Raw genomic sequence first — 15514 nt, 5'->3', positions numbered from 1 at the left:
TACATACTCGTTATCCTTTTATTAAGTTTGAGATTTGATATGGTGTGTTAGATATATAGACTCTGAGAAGGTACAAGTCAAAGGGGTTATAAATGCCATTTTATAAATGCATTGGTTTGAGTTTGGAGTGTGAAATTGTGAAGGAAAGCGTGACCATGAAAGGTCAGATCAAATGTAGATTGGATTGTGCACAACATAGAGTGGAATGCATAAGACAACTGCTGCAGCAGTAAATGACGATGGTTGATGATAAATGGATGACATAAGGCCACCGTGGCTGGAGGATGACTGCACCTAAGACTAGAGGATGAATACTATGGCCGAAGGATGTTTGCTATGGCTAGAGAATGGTTGAACTGGTGGCCTAGGGAACATGGGCAAAACAATGGCTCGAGGATGACTTATGCAAAACAAAAACCAACGATAGGGACAATCAATGGTCTAAGGAGACAAAATCGACAGTAAGAGGAGAGTGGCACCATTTACAAGAAGACATTTATGTGTACACCGTCCTCATTTGTGGGTTACATGACTCGCTTTCTCTTTTCTTTGGAAGTCGCTACCTGGTTTAGGTCCAGGAACCAATTTGGAATTAAGGTACTGTGATAAGAAGATGTTAGGCACTAACTTTACTAGTCTCGTGGGCTGACCACCATTAATGTTATTAGGCTACATTTTATTAACTAAGCTTAGAATCTAATCATGCAATTATTATGTTAAATGAAAATCTAACACACAAGGAAATATCATATTACATTATAGCATAAAAAGAATCAAATTCAAATAGAAGCAAATCAAATCAAATTAAGACAAATCATTTGTCAAATTAGGAAACAAATAAAATCTGACAAAATCAAACAAAATATGCATGGAAATGTCAAAATTTTATTCTACACACATCCAATTCAAATTATTAAAAGAAAAACTCAAAATAAATAATCATGGCAAATAATTATTATTTCTAACCTAAACTAAGTCATAAAAAATGGAAAGTATTCAAAGCAATCAAGTCATACAATTAAAGCAAAGATTTAGCATTTCTGGGTCAAGCTATGTACATGTGGAGAAGACTGCCTACATTGTTTCCAATGTTAATAAGATAACACATCTTTTATAGTTAAGTTTGTCACAAATTGTATGTCTTACTATAAGTCAATGAGGTTTACCCCCAAAAAAAAAATTACAATAAGTCAGTGAATGATATATATAATAAACTAAACCCTCAAGTTAATTTATTTGCATTACAAGTAATGTCATTATGGATGGAATTAAAATTACTCTGCTTTTACTATGAGAAGAAAACAAAAATCTAAAAAAGGGGGGGGGGGGGGGGGGGGGAGCATTTAGCTGTGTATTTTCTGTTCAATTTTTGGAAAACTACTAACTCAAGAAACAAGTTTTTGAAATCACATTTTTTTTTTTAAAATATTTTTTGTTTTGAACTTTATGTTTGATGCATTATGATGAAGAGATGAAGCAATTGTTTCACTAATTCTCTCTTTTACTCTCAAAACGAAAAGAAAAGAAAGGAAAAAGAAAAAGAAAAAGAAAAAGAAAAAGAGAAAGAACTAATTCCCTCATTCACTACTCAATTTCTATGCATAACCCCACATGGAGTAGATTAACAAAGCCTTTGTATCATTCACACTTTAAAAATTGCCAATGTACATGGTAAAAAGGGAGTAGGGGAAAAAAAAACAGAAAATTGAATTGGACAATATAGCGAGAAGAAATTCAATAACATGGTGTACAATTTTCAATCTCACTTTTTGCACCTCCTTGAGGTCTCCCTGCTAAGCGGGTCTTTGTGTTCTGTATGTTGCCTGCTTTTTCCACAAGCAACAGAAATCAATTTTGCATATAAACATTGTGTAGACTTGTCTCTGTGAAATTCAATAAATGAGCCAGCTATCCTGTATTTATGGAAGTTCTTCCATAGTCTTAATACTAATATAACAATTACTGTCTTCCTCTGCAAATTCAATCCGGTAAGACTGCCTACCTTCCTGCTCTATCCAAGAACCTGTCTTACAGCTTCTGCAGAACATGTAATTCACAACGGTATCAAGAACAATAAAAATCGAATACAAGTAAGCAATGAGGATCCCCTCCAAAGCCAAGGATGAGCCAAGCTTTTCAGGAAAATGATAAGCTCTCACAACCCGGTATTGGAACAAGGCTTCGACAGCTGCCAGAGCCAAATTGACAGGCAATGCCAGGGACAGTGCAGTTGAGGCTCTTCCTCGTATGAGAACACAAGCCTTGAGGATTGCCATGTATCCCCCACAATGTTCCATACCCGATAAAACCAATGCCAAGTTGCATATTATGAAGGCATTGGCCAGAACAATTGAATAGAGTACAGCCCCTGCAGCTGACAGGAAGAGAAGGAAGTTGGGAGAAGAGAAGCTGAATCCTTCAAGAAAGTTGAAGGCAAGGAAGAGAAGAGAGAAGACTGTTGCATTTGCCGCGAGGATCAAAAATGAGTTGCATATGTAGGTGAGGAGGAGTGGACAGTAAAGGGTTAATACTGATGAAAACGAAGGCGGTGCCAAAGCTGGTTTGTTTTGATTGAGAGCTTGAATTGTAGCTGCTTTTGTGATGAGCAGGAAAGTGAGGGTGAAAGGAAGTGTAAGGATGGAGGAAAAGATTGTTTGAGAAAGCTTGAGGTTGAGAATGGCGAAGAATTCTGAAGGAGGGAAGCCTGCAGCATCAAAGAGAAGGCTCAAGCGATTGTGTATGGTTGGCAAGAGAGCTGCAGAGGAGAAGGGGACATAAGCTTGTGAGAGGAGAATGCAAGCCGAGAAAGGGAGAGCAAAGAGAACGGCGGTTGAGGTGAAGTAGTGGTAGTTTTGAAGGAAAGTATAGATAGATTTTCTGATAATCTTGGCTGTTTTCGCCATTGGAATTTTTGAGGTCTCTTCCATTGAGAGAGATGGAGGGAGGGAGATGAAATGGGTGTTTCAGCAATAGGATGTATATTTGAGTAGTATGCAAGGCATTGGAGTTTCCTCCTTCTTTTCAAGCCTTTTATTTAAATTGATATGTTCTCTCTCTCTCTCTCTCTAATGGTAGGTTAGAGGTTTAAAGGGGTTGGTACTTTTGATGAATGGATTGGCCAACTACTCAAAACTAACAAAAACAGCAGATGTGGAGTTGCTTAGGCATTGTTTTTACCACCAAATTTGTATTTGTGTCTTATTGGGGGTTTCTTCTTTGGTATCTTCAAATCCCTCATTATTAGTTGGCTAACTTGGTTTAAGGCAAGATGTAATGAGTAATGACCAACTTTTTTCTTAAGCAATATATTTTTGCTAGGAAATACCTTTACTTTGTGTTTTAGCTACAAGTCCCTATCTTCTTGACGCAAAGTGTACCTCCAATGGATTGCTTCTGAAACACATGATTCTTATTTCTATTATTCAATCATGGAAAATAATAAACCTTTCATGTGGGATGGATGTCCCTTGAGATGGAAGCACAATTTCAAAAAAGGATTTCCATATTTTTATATAATCTTAACAATTAACATCAATACAATCAAGAAATTACTTAGCCAAATAAAAAATTAGTCAATGGGAAATGTTCTTTTGTCTTGAATTAAAAATTCATGGACTTTTACTTTCTCATGTATATTATTGATTTGAAATTAATAAATTAAATCCCTTTGTTAGGTTCCACGTGGGAAGTGGATGAGACTTCGCTTGCAAGAGAATTTACAATAATAAGGGCAAAAGAAAATGAGTTGGGAAGAAATCTTAAAATACAAATGAGGTAGACCCAAAATGGTTCACTATCACCCTATATCAAAAGTAATGACTAGGGAAGAACCCATCAATTGGAGGCCATAAAATTAAAATCCAAACCATCAAATTAACATCAAATCATATTCATCAAAATTTATGTACATCACCTACTCTATCATGATTGGTGCTCTTTTATAATTATGATGCTATAATCCCCAATTTGGAATGTGGATTAACTTAAGCCCTGACGTGGCATTTGGGCCTACTTGGGACCCATGGACCAATGAGGTTCAAGGATGGTGAAGTATCATGCGGTTGGTGCGCAGACTTTTGACTTGGTCGGTTTGTGAGGGAGTCCTGCATATATAATTTAATGTGGCATTTCCTTTGAGTTATTCTGATTGGCCATTATTTTTTTGTGTTGGAAATAATAATGTAGCGTATTATAAAGGGTACCTATATATTCTTTCATAGGTAAGGTGTTACTCGCTTGAGAAAATTGATAATGAAAGACTCAAAAATTAAAAAGAAGCAGCAGAAAAAGAAGGTGAAGTGTCACTTAATGTATTTGGTGACTTCCTAACTGAAAATTTCTTAAAGAAAAGTAAACAATGGAAGCAAGAGATTAAAATTTAAATAAATAATGTGCTTAAAAAGAGGATAAAAAGCTTAAGGAATGTACCTATGTACCAATAGAAAGAGACTGGTATAAAACCATGTGTGATGAAACAAGCTCCACAAACAGTTTCATAGCTTCTTCTTTTATTTTTGATTTAACAGTTTCATAGCTTCTTCTGCAGGTTGTAACTTTAAGTTTTTAATCATTTTTGAAAGGTAGTATTATTTGACAAAAAAATGTCCCACAACAAGCTCTAAGTCAACTTCCCTCCCCTTCAAATCATAGTTGTTGATATAGTAATAAGACAGGACATGAACTTGTTACGTTTAATATGAGTTCCTTGCCAACTTCTAGTGCTACGAATTAGATAAGGGTAAAATTCATTATAGGACAAAGTGTCAAAGACTTTTAAAGCATTTTCCCCCCCTCTTACAATAAATTGTGGAGAGGGTTTAAATTTAGGTTTTTATTGTTGGAGAGATCAGAAAATATTACTGAAATATAAAACTCTTAACAATGATTTGACGAAGAATCTGAATATCATATTCATTAAAAAATGGGGTTTATATGCCAAGAGCCTGGATTCAATTAATGCTTGTTGAGCATTTGACAAACTCACACTATCCATTTCAAATGGGATTTGTCTTGCGGGCACTTGAGCAATCCAACCCATATACCTCATACTTGAGATTTTTATGTGCAGTGTTAAGTTTAATTCCTAACATTTTTAATTTCAATAATTAATTTTTATATATTGTGTTTGCGATAAATAGGACATTTTATGATTTTTTTTTTGTTAATTAAAGAATATACACAATTTTCCCACATCATCCATTCTTAAATGATATCTATAATCTATAGATTCTCAAAAAAAAAAAAAAAAAAATCTATAATCTATATATCTATATATATAATTAAAGCCAAATTTGAGTGAAAATCCAATTAGATTCTAAATTGGATTTTAATTGTTATTTAATTTTATACCATATGTTCTATCTGAGTTTTTTTAATTTTTGTTCTAGGCGAATTAATGTCATGCAAAAACAAAAGAAGCCCTTGGGCCCAGAAGTTCATTATTTATCCATATATTGGGCCTGTGGCCCAAGCCAAGAACAAGAATCTACCCGAGGAGGAGAAGTCTTCGTTAGAGGAGATTGCCCTGATAAATAAAATGTGGGGTTTGGTCATAATAGTTCCGCAGAGTGCGCCGAGAATGAAACATCCTTGGCCAGACTGGGCCGAGGCCTTGGAAGATGGTTTGACAACAAGGATGACAACCCCGAAAATTTAGTTGGGGCGGACAAGCATTGCAGAGATATAAGATAAGGAAGAGCCCCAAAATATTTGGGGAGAAAGTTGCTACCTCTGCATTAAATGCAGTGCAGCTAACTCCCTGGCTGCATTAATGTAGAAGTGATACCTGAACAGTGTATTTCAACCTTACAACTACTACATGAGAACTTATGGGAAGTGTTGATGGGACAAGTATCAATACTAACCATCTAGCATACAGATGGAAGGTAGAGATGAAAATGAGGGAGAGTATAAAAGAAAAAGGAGGAAACGAGATTACGGGATCGAGAAAAAGGTGGAAACAAGATAGCATTCGAGAATCACACTTGTAATCAAACTTGTGAGTAATATAAAAGAACAGACCTCCTTGGACTTTGCGGAGGACAATTTTTTCGACACAACCATTTTTCTTTTCATTCTCTTATCATCTGAATCCTTCCTAGCAAATTCATTGTTTTTGGGCTTTTTGGGCCTAAGTCCATCCACATAGTGGGCTGGGAACTCCAATCTAGTCCTTACAAGTCTAATATAAATAAACCATCGAAAACCCAATATAAAAAAAAAAAAAGAGTAAACTCATGTGTATATCCAAAAAAACTAAAACAAAAAATTAAAGAGAGAGAGAGAGAGAGAGAGAGAGAGTAAAACTCATTTATGACTATATATATATATATATATATATAATTAAAGTCAAAGTTGAGAGAAAGTCCAATTGTTGTCTAAGTTGAAACTCTCTCTCAAAAAAAAAAAAAAGAAGTTCTATCTAATTTTTAAACTCATGTGTATATTAAAAAAAAAAATTTAAAAAAAAATTAAGAGAGAGAGAGAGTGAAACTCATCTATGACTTAAAAAATGTGTAACTTTTACATCAAATATAATTTGAATATGCATATGTGTGTAATTGTAATTGTTTTTAATTGTACCGTGCATATGCACGAGTTATTTGCTAGTTCTATATAATATGGAAGACGTTTGACTTTTGATTGATCTTATTATATTTTGTCACCTAAGCTTTTAAGAGATTACAATTTTACACTTCAATATTCTAATAAATATTTTTAAATTTAGTTTGAATTCCATTCTATATTTAAATTCTCAATTAGAATCTTGACATGATTTATTTAAATAATAGAATATATAGTTTCATATACAAACATAATCACAACCATAATAAATACTAATTAATAATTACCATAATAAAAGTAAACTCAAGTGTATATCCCAAAAAACTAAAATAAAAAATTAAAGAGAGAAAGAGAGAGAGAGTAAAACTCATTTATGACTATATATATATATATATATATATATATAAAAAAAATTAAAGTCAAAGTTGAGAGAAAATCCAATTGAATTCCAATTGTTGTCTAAGTTGAAACTTTCTCTCAAAAAAAAAAAAAGTTCTATCTAATTTTTAAACTCATGTGTATATAAAAAAAAATTAAGAGAGAGAGAGAGAGAGAGAGAGAGAGAGAGAGTGAAACTCATCTATAACTTAAAAAATGTGTAACTCTTACATCAAATATAATTTAAATATGCATATGTGTGTAATTGTAATTATTTTTAATTGTACTATGCATATACACGAGTTATTTGCTAGTTCTATATAATATGGAAGACGTTTGACTTTTGATTGATCTTATTATATTTTTCACCTAAGCTTTTGAGAGATTACAATTTTACACTTCAATATTCTAATAAATATTTTTAAATTTAGTTTAAATTCCATTCTATATTTAAATTCTCAATTAGAATCTTGACATGATTTTATTTAAATAATAGAATATATAGTTCCATATATAAACACAACCATAATAAATACTAATTAATAATTACTGTAGGGATAAGGGCTAAAAATTGTATATTGGGTCTTGGGCTTTGGCCAAGGACGTTGATTGGTCCGAGGATGAATAAACAATAGTGAGGGTGTTAAGTTCAGAGTCCCATAAGTAACATGCAAATAGAAAGGTTAGGAAAGGTGGTTCGAGAAGGAGTGTCTCCTTGGATAAACAAAGCATAGGTCAAACATATATTCTATTACTCAAAGTGACCTTCTAAGAAGTTTTGTTGAGAGGAATGTGCGCTGTGAATGTACTGGAAGAGTGGAAGCTAGGAAATATCTAAGGAAAAGCTACTACCACCACATTAAATGTCCTGCAGCTAACTTTCTGGCTGCATTTATGTGGAGAAAACTCCTGAACAGTGTTGCCTTGACTATTGCAACTCACAGAAAGCCAAAGAAAGTGTTTGATGGGACAAACACTCAAGTAGTGGCTCAAATAATCAACAAGTGTAGGATCAAGATAATGAAAAATGAACTATATAATGTAAGAGATCTTCCATGGATAGAGGATCGGAAAAAAGGGAGAAGAAAGCACTGTAGCAAGCAAAATCGTATTTGTAACTGTTTCCAATTAATATACACTAGAACTTACCTCCTCGGATCGGGCTGAGAGTGAATTTATTTAGGTCAATCCTTCTGGTTTTGTTTGATTATCTTTCAAACCTATTCTATACATTGTTCAACTCATTAGGACCTAGTTCTCCAACCCACTCTCTACAAATTTATTGTGTCGGGCTCATTGAGCCTATATCCCTTTATATTTTGAGTTTGGGCTTCAAAAAGTGTCCCTACGATTACCATAATTATCTATTTAATAATTTAATATAAAAATACAATCATAATAAATGTCTATTAAGAAACTATCACAATTATAAATTTCATATTTCTATACAAAATAAAGAGAAAGAAAATCATTTTTTAAAAATAAAATCATATTTTATTAAGCTTTTCCGTGCATTGTGTGAGTTTATAGGTACATGTCATTATACATACATACATAAACACACACACATAAACACACACATATTAAATTTAGGACTAAATTTAGCTACAAAATTGGTTGTAGCCTTATGCTATAATCTTACTTAATATATTTTTATTGGAGGTGAATTTTGACAAATACATCACTGGATTATATCTTCTTCCATTATCTTCCATGCTTGCAAAATTTTTAGAAAATTAAATATCAATAGTCATGTCATCAATAAATTATTTAAATTGCAAGTTTTTGTAGTTTAAAATTATGCATAAAATATAAGCTTATAGATCATATAGTAAATAATATCCAATTGACACAAAATTTGACATGTGTATTAAGAGTATAAAGAACATACAATTCAATGGTTAGATTTTCAAAATATATAATAATGTTCATTTTATTAATTAAGGTTGTAACCTTAGGTTACAACCAATTTTGTAACTAAACTTTGTCTATAAATCATAATCTATATTTAAACTTTCCATTAGATTATTACCACAATTAAAATAGAAGACCATTCTCAAAAAAAGAAAAAAGAAGACCATTAGTAACTACCATATTAAATTTCATATTTAGACAAAAAAAAAAAGATTATAAATAACTATCGTAATCATCAAATTTCATATTTAAACAAAAATCAATGAGAGATACAAATCATATTTTGTTAAATTTTTCCGTTCATTGCACAGGTTATCATCTAATTATTCATTAATTTATCAGGCCCATTTAAGTTATAAAAGAAAGGGAAGACAAGATGGTGAATTACAAGATGAAGTCAGTGGCGGCTCTAGGATTATTTTCTAGGGGGTTCAATAAGAAACATAAATTATACAAAATTTTAAACAAAATATGAACTAAATATATTGACATCACAAAAAAAAGAAACAAAAATCTTAATACATAAAGTTTTACAATTGTCTTTTACAATGTTTCATATTTTGAAATTGTTGCAAGATATCTTCATTATCAATCCTACTAGCTACATCTGTTTCAATGTACATAGTCAAGTAATCATTCATCCACTAATTTCCCATTTGATTGATTTAATAAAAATTTGTTAAGATCTAAATAAGCTTTTTCTAAGGTTTAAGATTAGCAAATTCTAGTTTTGTTATTGGGCTAATTAAAATTTTTTTCCCAAATTTTAGATCAACTTGGTTTGTTATTGAGATTTTTCTTTGTGTTTAAAAAAGTCAAGATATTGTCAAGAATTAAGATGGACATATTTAAGTTTATTTCAGTTGGGAATAAGATTAGGGTGTTCAAATTTTTATTTCAAGTGTCAAAACAGGAAAAATAAGATAAAAAATATTATAATAATTTTTTTTTTGGGTTCAATTTAGGGGGTTCATTTGAACCCCTAGGCTCCAAGTAGAGCCGCCCCTGGATGAAGTTCAAAGTTGACTACATTGCTAAATTGGAGTATCTTTCATATAAACCACGCCATATAAATGAAAGAGGAGGAAAATGCAATAAGAAATAATACTTATACTAAGATGCAATGATTATGTTGACATAAAAAATAATGTCTTAACGATTAATTATTCGTAGGTTTTATAATTAACACAATTGGTAAAGTCTAATATTCAAGAATAAGAGAATTAAGGTTCAAACCCTGATACACCCCAAAATAATTAGTTTCTTAACTTGATGATAAAAGTAATTATTGTAAAGTTGTACTTGTGGAACATAAGATGATATTTCAAAATTAAATGAAGTTACCAAAAATTGAGTTTCTTTGACTAAAATTGTGGGAATCAAAATTTGTAGAGTGGTCTTAATTCTTACAAATTATGTGGGCTTCAGTTATTGTAACATGTAAACAGACAGAATAATGATCTCCTGTGAGTTGGGACTTGATTAGGATTTGTTAAAATTTTATCTAATGTGACTAAAGGAAGAGTAACAATAAGGTGTGGAACAATAGAGAGAATAAGAGCAAAAAAAGGGAAGAAGAAGAATTGAAAACATGTGGCTAACAAGACATAATAGGAGATTAACAAAATTAATTGCTAATCTTTCATTTTTTTTTAATACAAGATAGAATTTTACTTTAGCCTAATCTAAGTGTATATGTGTGTGAAACTCCCTCCTGGAGACTTGAATCTCGGCCCTTGCCCCCCACACCTCACAAGCACTTATACTTGTGGAGTGACCATTGCACCAAGGGTGTGCGGTGGTTGCTAATCTTTCATTATTATTGTACAGATACATATGTTTTGCATTAATCCTCCTCAATTGTACTCACATTGATAATAGAGTCTACTTAATGATAAGGTCATGCGTAGAACATTTCCTAGAAAATGTTCTCCCCATTTTTTAGTTTTTGAGGTGGGAGAAATGATATATCCACAACATTTTTACAACAAATCATAAGTGTTAGATTGTTACTGGTTGTTATTGTTGGGGCAAAAAAGTAATCTTAGTGTTAGGTTCAAATTTGAATCAATAGCAACTAACCACCTATGATTTGTTGTGAAAATATTGTAAAAATATTATGAACGTAACATCTCTTGTGAGGTGGTTGAAATACTTGGTCAAATCAATATCATTTTATGTTGACTAGGAAAAATGATCTCTTTGAGGCTGAAAATATTTTACGTCTTTTGATATGTAAAAAAATTTTGGTCTCAAGACAACAAAAACCTAAAAATGAAAAAAAAAAAAATGCCAAAAATATACAAAATGTCCAAAATACTCTCAAAACACCATTGAAATCTTCAAAATAAGTAAACTTCCAAAATGACCAAAATACCCTAAAACCTCTAAAATGACATAAATACATTTGAAATCTCCAAATTAACAAAATGCATTCATTCAAAACCTTCAAAAAGCCCCCCAAAACCTTTAAAATTACCAAATTACCTTGAAACATCTAACATAACAAAATACTCCCAAAAAATCTCTAAAAATGGCCAAAATACCCTATGAACCTTTAATATGATAGCAATAACCCTAAAATATTTAAAATTACCAAAATACCTCCCAATTGATTGAAATACTGCTGAACCTACAAAATGACTTAATAACTTTGAAATCTCCAAAATGAGCAATATTTTCAAAACCTATGATATGATTGAAATACCCCTAAGACTACAAATTGATAAAATACACTAAAACCATCAAAATGATGAAAATATCTTTTGAAACCTCCACAATGACTGTAGTATGCTTCAAAACTTCAAGTATAAAAGTCACACAAAAACAATTTTCAAGTGTCATTTTGGAAGTTTCAACTTTCAAGTGCTCATAGTTATGCATGTTAATGTGTAAGTTTAGTTTTAAAAAAATTCAATTTTTTTGTTTATTTATTTACTTTTCCTTTTGCATTCTTATTTTGACTATGTTTACTACTGTAATTCTTGATAATATTATTTTAATTATACTTATTTTTTAGGTTGATTTTAGTTGTTATATATAATATTTTAAAATGGTGAATCAAAGTTTTTACTTCATATTTATATAAAAATTGACAAAGTTTGGCTTCAAATTTAGTTGTAGAAACTTAGTTGTAGTTTAAGGTTACAACTCTCACTTAAAAAATTAACATAACTACATATTTTAAAATTATAACTGATAGATTGCATTCTTTATATTCTTAAAGCACACGTAAAATTTCGTATCAGTTGGATTTAATTTACTATTTGATTTATAAATTTATTTTTTACACATAATTTTAGACTACAAGAACTTGAAATTTAAACATTTGATTGATAACTTAGCTATTGATCTTTGATGTTTTGGAAATTTTGCAAACAAAGAGGATATAAAAAGAAAATATAATTTAATGATAGATTTGTTGAAATTTACATCCATTAAAAAGATATTAAGTGGACTTGAAGCCTTAGATTACAACCAAGTTTGTTGCAAAACTTTGTCCTATAAAAATATAAACATTTTTTTTTAAAAATCATGAGGACCGAATGCCAAAAATGTTTGCTAGAGCAGCTAGCTTAGCTAACCTTTAAAAAAGCAAACCTTTGTTACTAATAACTCATCAAAAAAAAAAAAAAAAAAAAAACCGTTTGTTATTAGTATTAAACAATGGACAGATAATGTCGCGGTTATGAGTTGTATGAATAATTGAGCTACACCCATTTTCATTGTTGATAATTCTATTTTAAATGTCATTCCCAAATCACAAAGAATTCCTTACTAATAATGTGTGATAGTTGTCGGCGAGTGCAATGAATTTAAGAAAAAAAAGAAAAAGAAAACTTAACATTAATTGTTTCACTTTCAAGGACCACTCTAAGCATCTGTACTCTATTTCATATTGTTTATTAATTGTCTCACTTTTATTTTTTTAATGAGAAATTGTTTTACTATTAATTTTAAATATATTAGTAAAATAGAAGCTGACTTATAAAAATAAAATAAAATTCAATTTGACAATAAGTTACACTTTTTTCCCTCTAGAGCGGGAGGCATCAATTATAAGCTTATAACATTTAGAAATGTTTTGGAACACATAAATGTCAATAATAGAAGATGCTAACACACAACATATTTTATACTCACATGCAAATTGCAATATAAAAAAAAAAAAAAAATGTTATTATGCAACACATATACCAAATATCCTAGCAGATTTAAAAGACATTTAACAAAGGAAAAAGGGAGAAAATAAAAGAATCAATATTGTTTAGAGGTATTTCTTTAAGTGAAAATGCAAGATTTTTATTTTCAATAAACTAATGAGAAAATCTCACAAATAATGGAAGAAAATAGATTACTTTTACTGTTTGCTAAATTTTGATGAGTATATATTTTTCAATGAGATACAGGCTAGAAAATATGGGATTTTCATTGGTTGATCACTCTACTTCTAAGAATGATGTTCAATTCAACAAATTTCTATCATTCCATGAAATAAAATATTGAAGTATATTCTTGCCCGTTCTAAACTTTCTTTAAGCCCAAAAATGTGGTCTGGATTCAGTACAAGTTTGTGGAAATTCGGATGAGGTTTCATAGATAAATGTACCATAAATTTTGGTCTAGCTTGAAACTGCCAGAGGATTTCCTAAAATTATCACACAAAAAAAAAAAAAAAAAACCAAATGTCAGTTTCATATGTTTTTCCTTCGTCGATTAAAAAAATGTACCTACTTCTATTAAAAAATCATGGAATCTCTCCAACTCAATGATTTTGAATGGTGGGGTTTCCTAATCGATTAGATCTATATTCTATAGGATTATATATTAGTTGCAACGTAAAGATCAATGGATTAAGTCGACTGACCCCAACATAAATAACATCTAACGGCCTTGAAAGATACTGCTCGTCCGTGTAGTTTTGTTCTAAAACGATGGATCATATGTGCTCCTATCTAAATAGCTTTGGAAGATGTTAAGCAGTAGCTATGTTGTATATAGTAGACTTGTATTTGTATTCTGTATTTTGTACATGAAGAGTTAGACTACAATAGCATAGTGTAGCATAGAATGTAAAATAGTCTGTTGTTTACACTGTACAGGTTAGTGAGTTAGTTAGTTTGTTATGATTCTAAGCCACGTGTCTCTATTGTATTGGCTGGATCATTAGTTGATTAGTTTTGTTATCTCTCTCTCTTTGTGATTCCCTTTTCCTCCATTGTTAAACCTTCGAGCTTGTGTGTGATTTCAACAGAAGATACTGCAAAATGGATTATTGGAGGGGAATAAAATAATTATCACCTGTTTCGGATATATGCAGCGAGCCTCTCATTACAGTTGGGCTCCACAAGCATGTGGAACTCATGGCATGTAAAACTCCTCTCCACCCTTTCTCTCTTGAAATTCATTGTCGATATTGGGCCCCCCAATTTGACCATCTTTAGATGACATTTCCCCCCCTTGTATGTATGTTTGTGAGAGTGCTTGCTTACCCTTATTCGCCTTTTTATTTATGGGATATTAATCAACCTACAATGCTATAACCTAGACTAGGTCAAATAGTGTCTTGGACTAGAAACAAATATTTTGGCATTCAATTACGTCTAGAGTCTGAAGATGGTTTTAGGCATCCTATAACACTCATCAAATTATAGTACCTCAATTTGATTATCCCTTCTAATGTTATGTAATACAAGATAAATAATTATATTTAACTCTGTTTTGGGGGAATATGTCCCATGGTACCGTGCATGCATCAAGATTGCTGCATGTAGGTTGTACCAATAGTTTTGATTTGATAAAATTGGAAAAAACAGAAAATCAAGTTTTTGATTTTGAAAAATAGTGGATTGACATAAAGTTAGTGTTAAGATGTACTCAAAATTTCAACGTAATTTGATTTGATCACACTTAATTCTATTGTGGTCATCATCTAGATCCCATTATCCGGTTAAGGATGTGGTTTGATGTCTAATGAAAGTTGTACTAAACATGATAAGTGATTACACGTAGGTTGTAACAAACATTTCTAATGTGGGTTATTGTATATGACAACACAATTATCAAAATATTTTTCTTTTTTTTTTTTTTTATTGGGAAAATTACATCATAAACTCTAAAATTTAGGAAGAGTTTCAAATTAAGCTTTATAGTTTCATAAGTTACAATTTTAATTTAGGGGGTTTCAAATTAAAACCTACAGTTTTATAAATTATAAGTTACAAATTACACCCTCAATTTTTAAATCCTTTTCAATTCAAACCTTGAGCCTTGTGTTGAGAGAGAGAGAGAGAGAGAGAGAGAGATTTGAATTGAAATAGATTTAAAAGTTCAGAGTTTAATTTGCAACTCATGAAACTATAAGGTTTTATTTGAATTTACCCTCCCTAAATTATTGGGTTCAAATTGTATCACACTCACACACACGAAAGAAATAACATACATAACCATTGTTTTTAGGTTTGATTTTTCTCTTAAACATATTATACATGTATGTATTAGCATATATGACCGTTCTTTTTAGTTCTTTTTTTTTTTTTTTTTTTTTTTTTTTTTTTTTTGTAAATATGTATTATACCCGTAAGTATGTCCATTTTCATTTTTTTTTTTTAAAGCCTTGAATGGAATGAAGTACATATGTATCTCTAAATGTATATAT

At 31.0% G+C, this 15514-nt stretch overlaps 1 protein-coding gene across 1 annotated transcript; it reads right to left on the bottom strand.

The window, feature by feature from the left end:
• Positions 1–1615: 1615 nt before the first annotated feature.
• Positions 1616–3158, bottom strand: LOC115962796. The gene has a single exon (XM_031081669.1). It carries the CDS (start codon positions 2925–2927, stop codon positions 1920–1922), a length of 1008 nt encoding a protein of 335 aa, XP_030937529.1. The 5' UTR covers positions 2928–3158; the 3' UTR covers positions 1616–1919.
• Between the last annotated feature and the right edge of the window lie 12356 nt (positions 3159–15514).

This window comes from Quercus lobata, chromosome 10 (genome assembly GCF_001633185.2).
Source record: "Quercus lobata isolate SW786 chromosome 10, ValleyOak3.0 Primary Assembly, whole genome shotgun sequence".
Taxonomy (NCBI): Eukaryota; Viridiplantae; Streptophyta; class Magnoliopsida; order Fagales; family Fagaceae; genus Quercus; species Quercus lobata.
Note: the sequence above shows the minus strand (reverse complement) of the source record. Positions and strands in the feature narration are given on the sequence as shown.

What these genes read in the sequence shown, in the direction of transcription:
- LOC115962796 (XM_031081669.1), bottom strand. Translation starts at nt 2,927, where the DNA reads ATGGAAGAGACCTCAAAAATTCCAATGGCGAAAACAGCCAAGATTATC.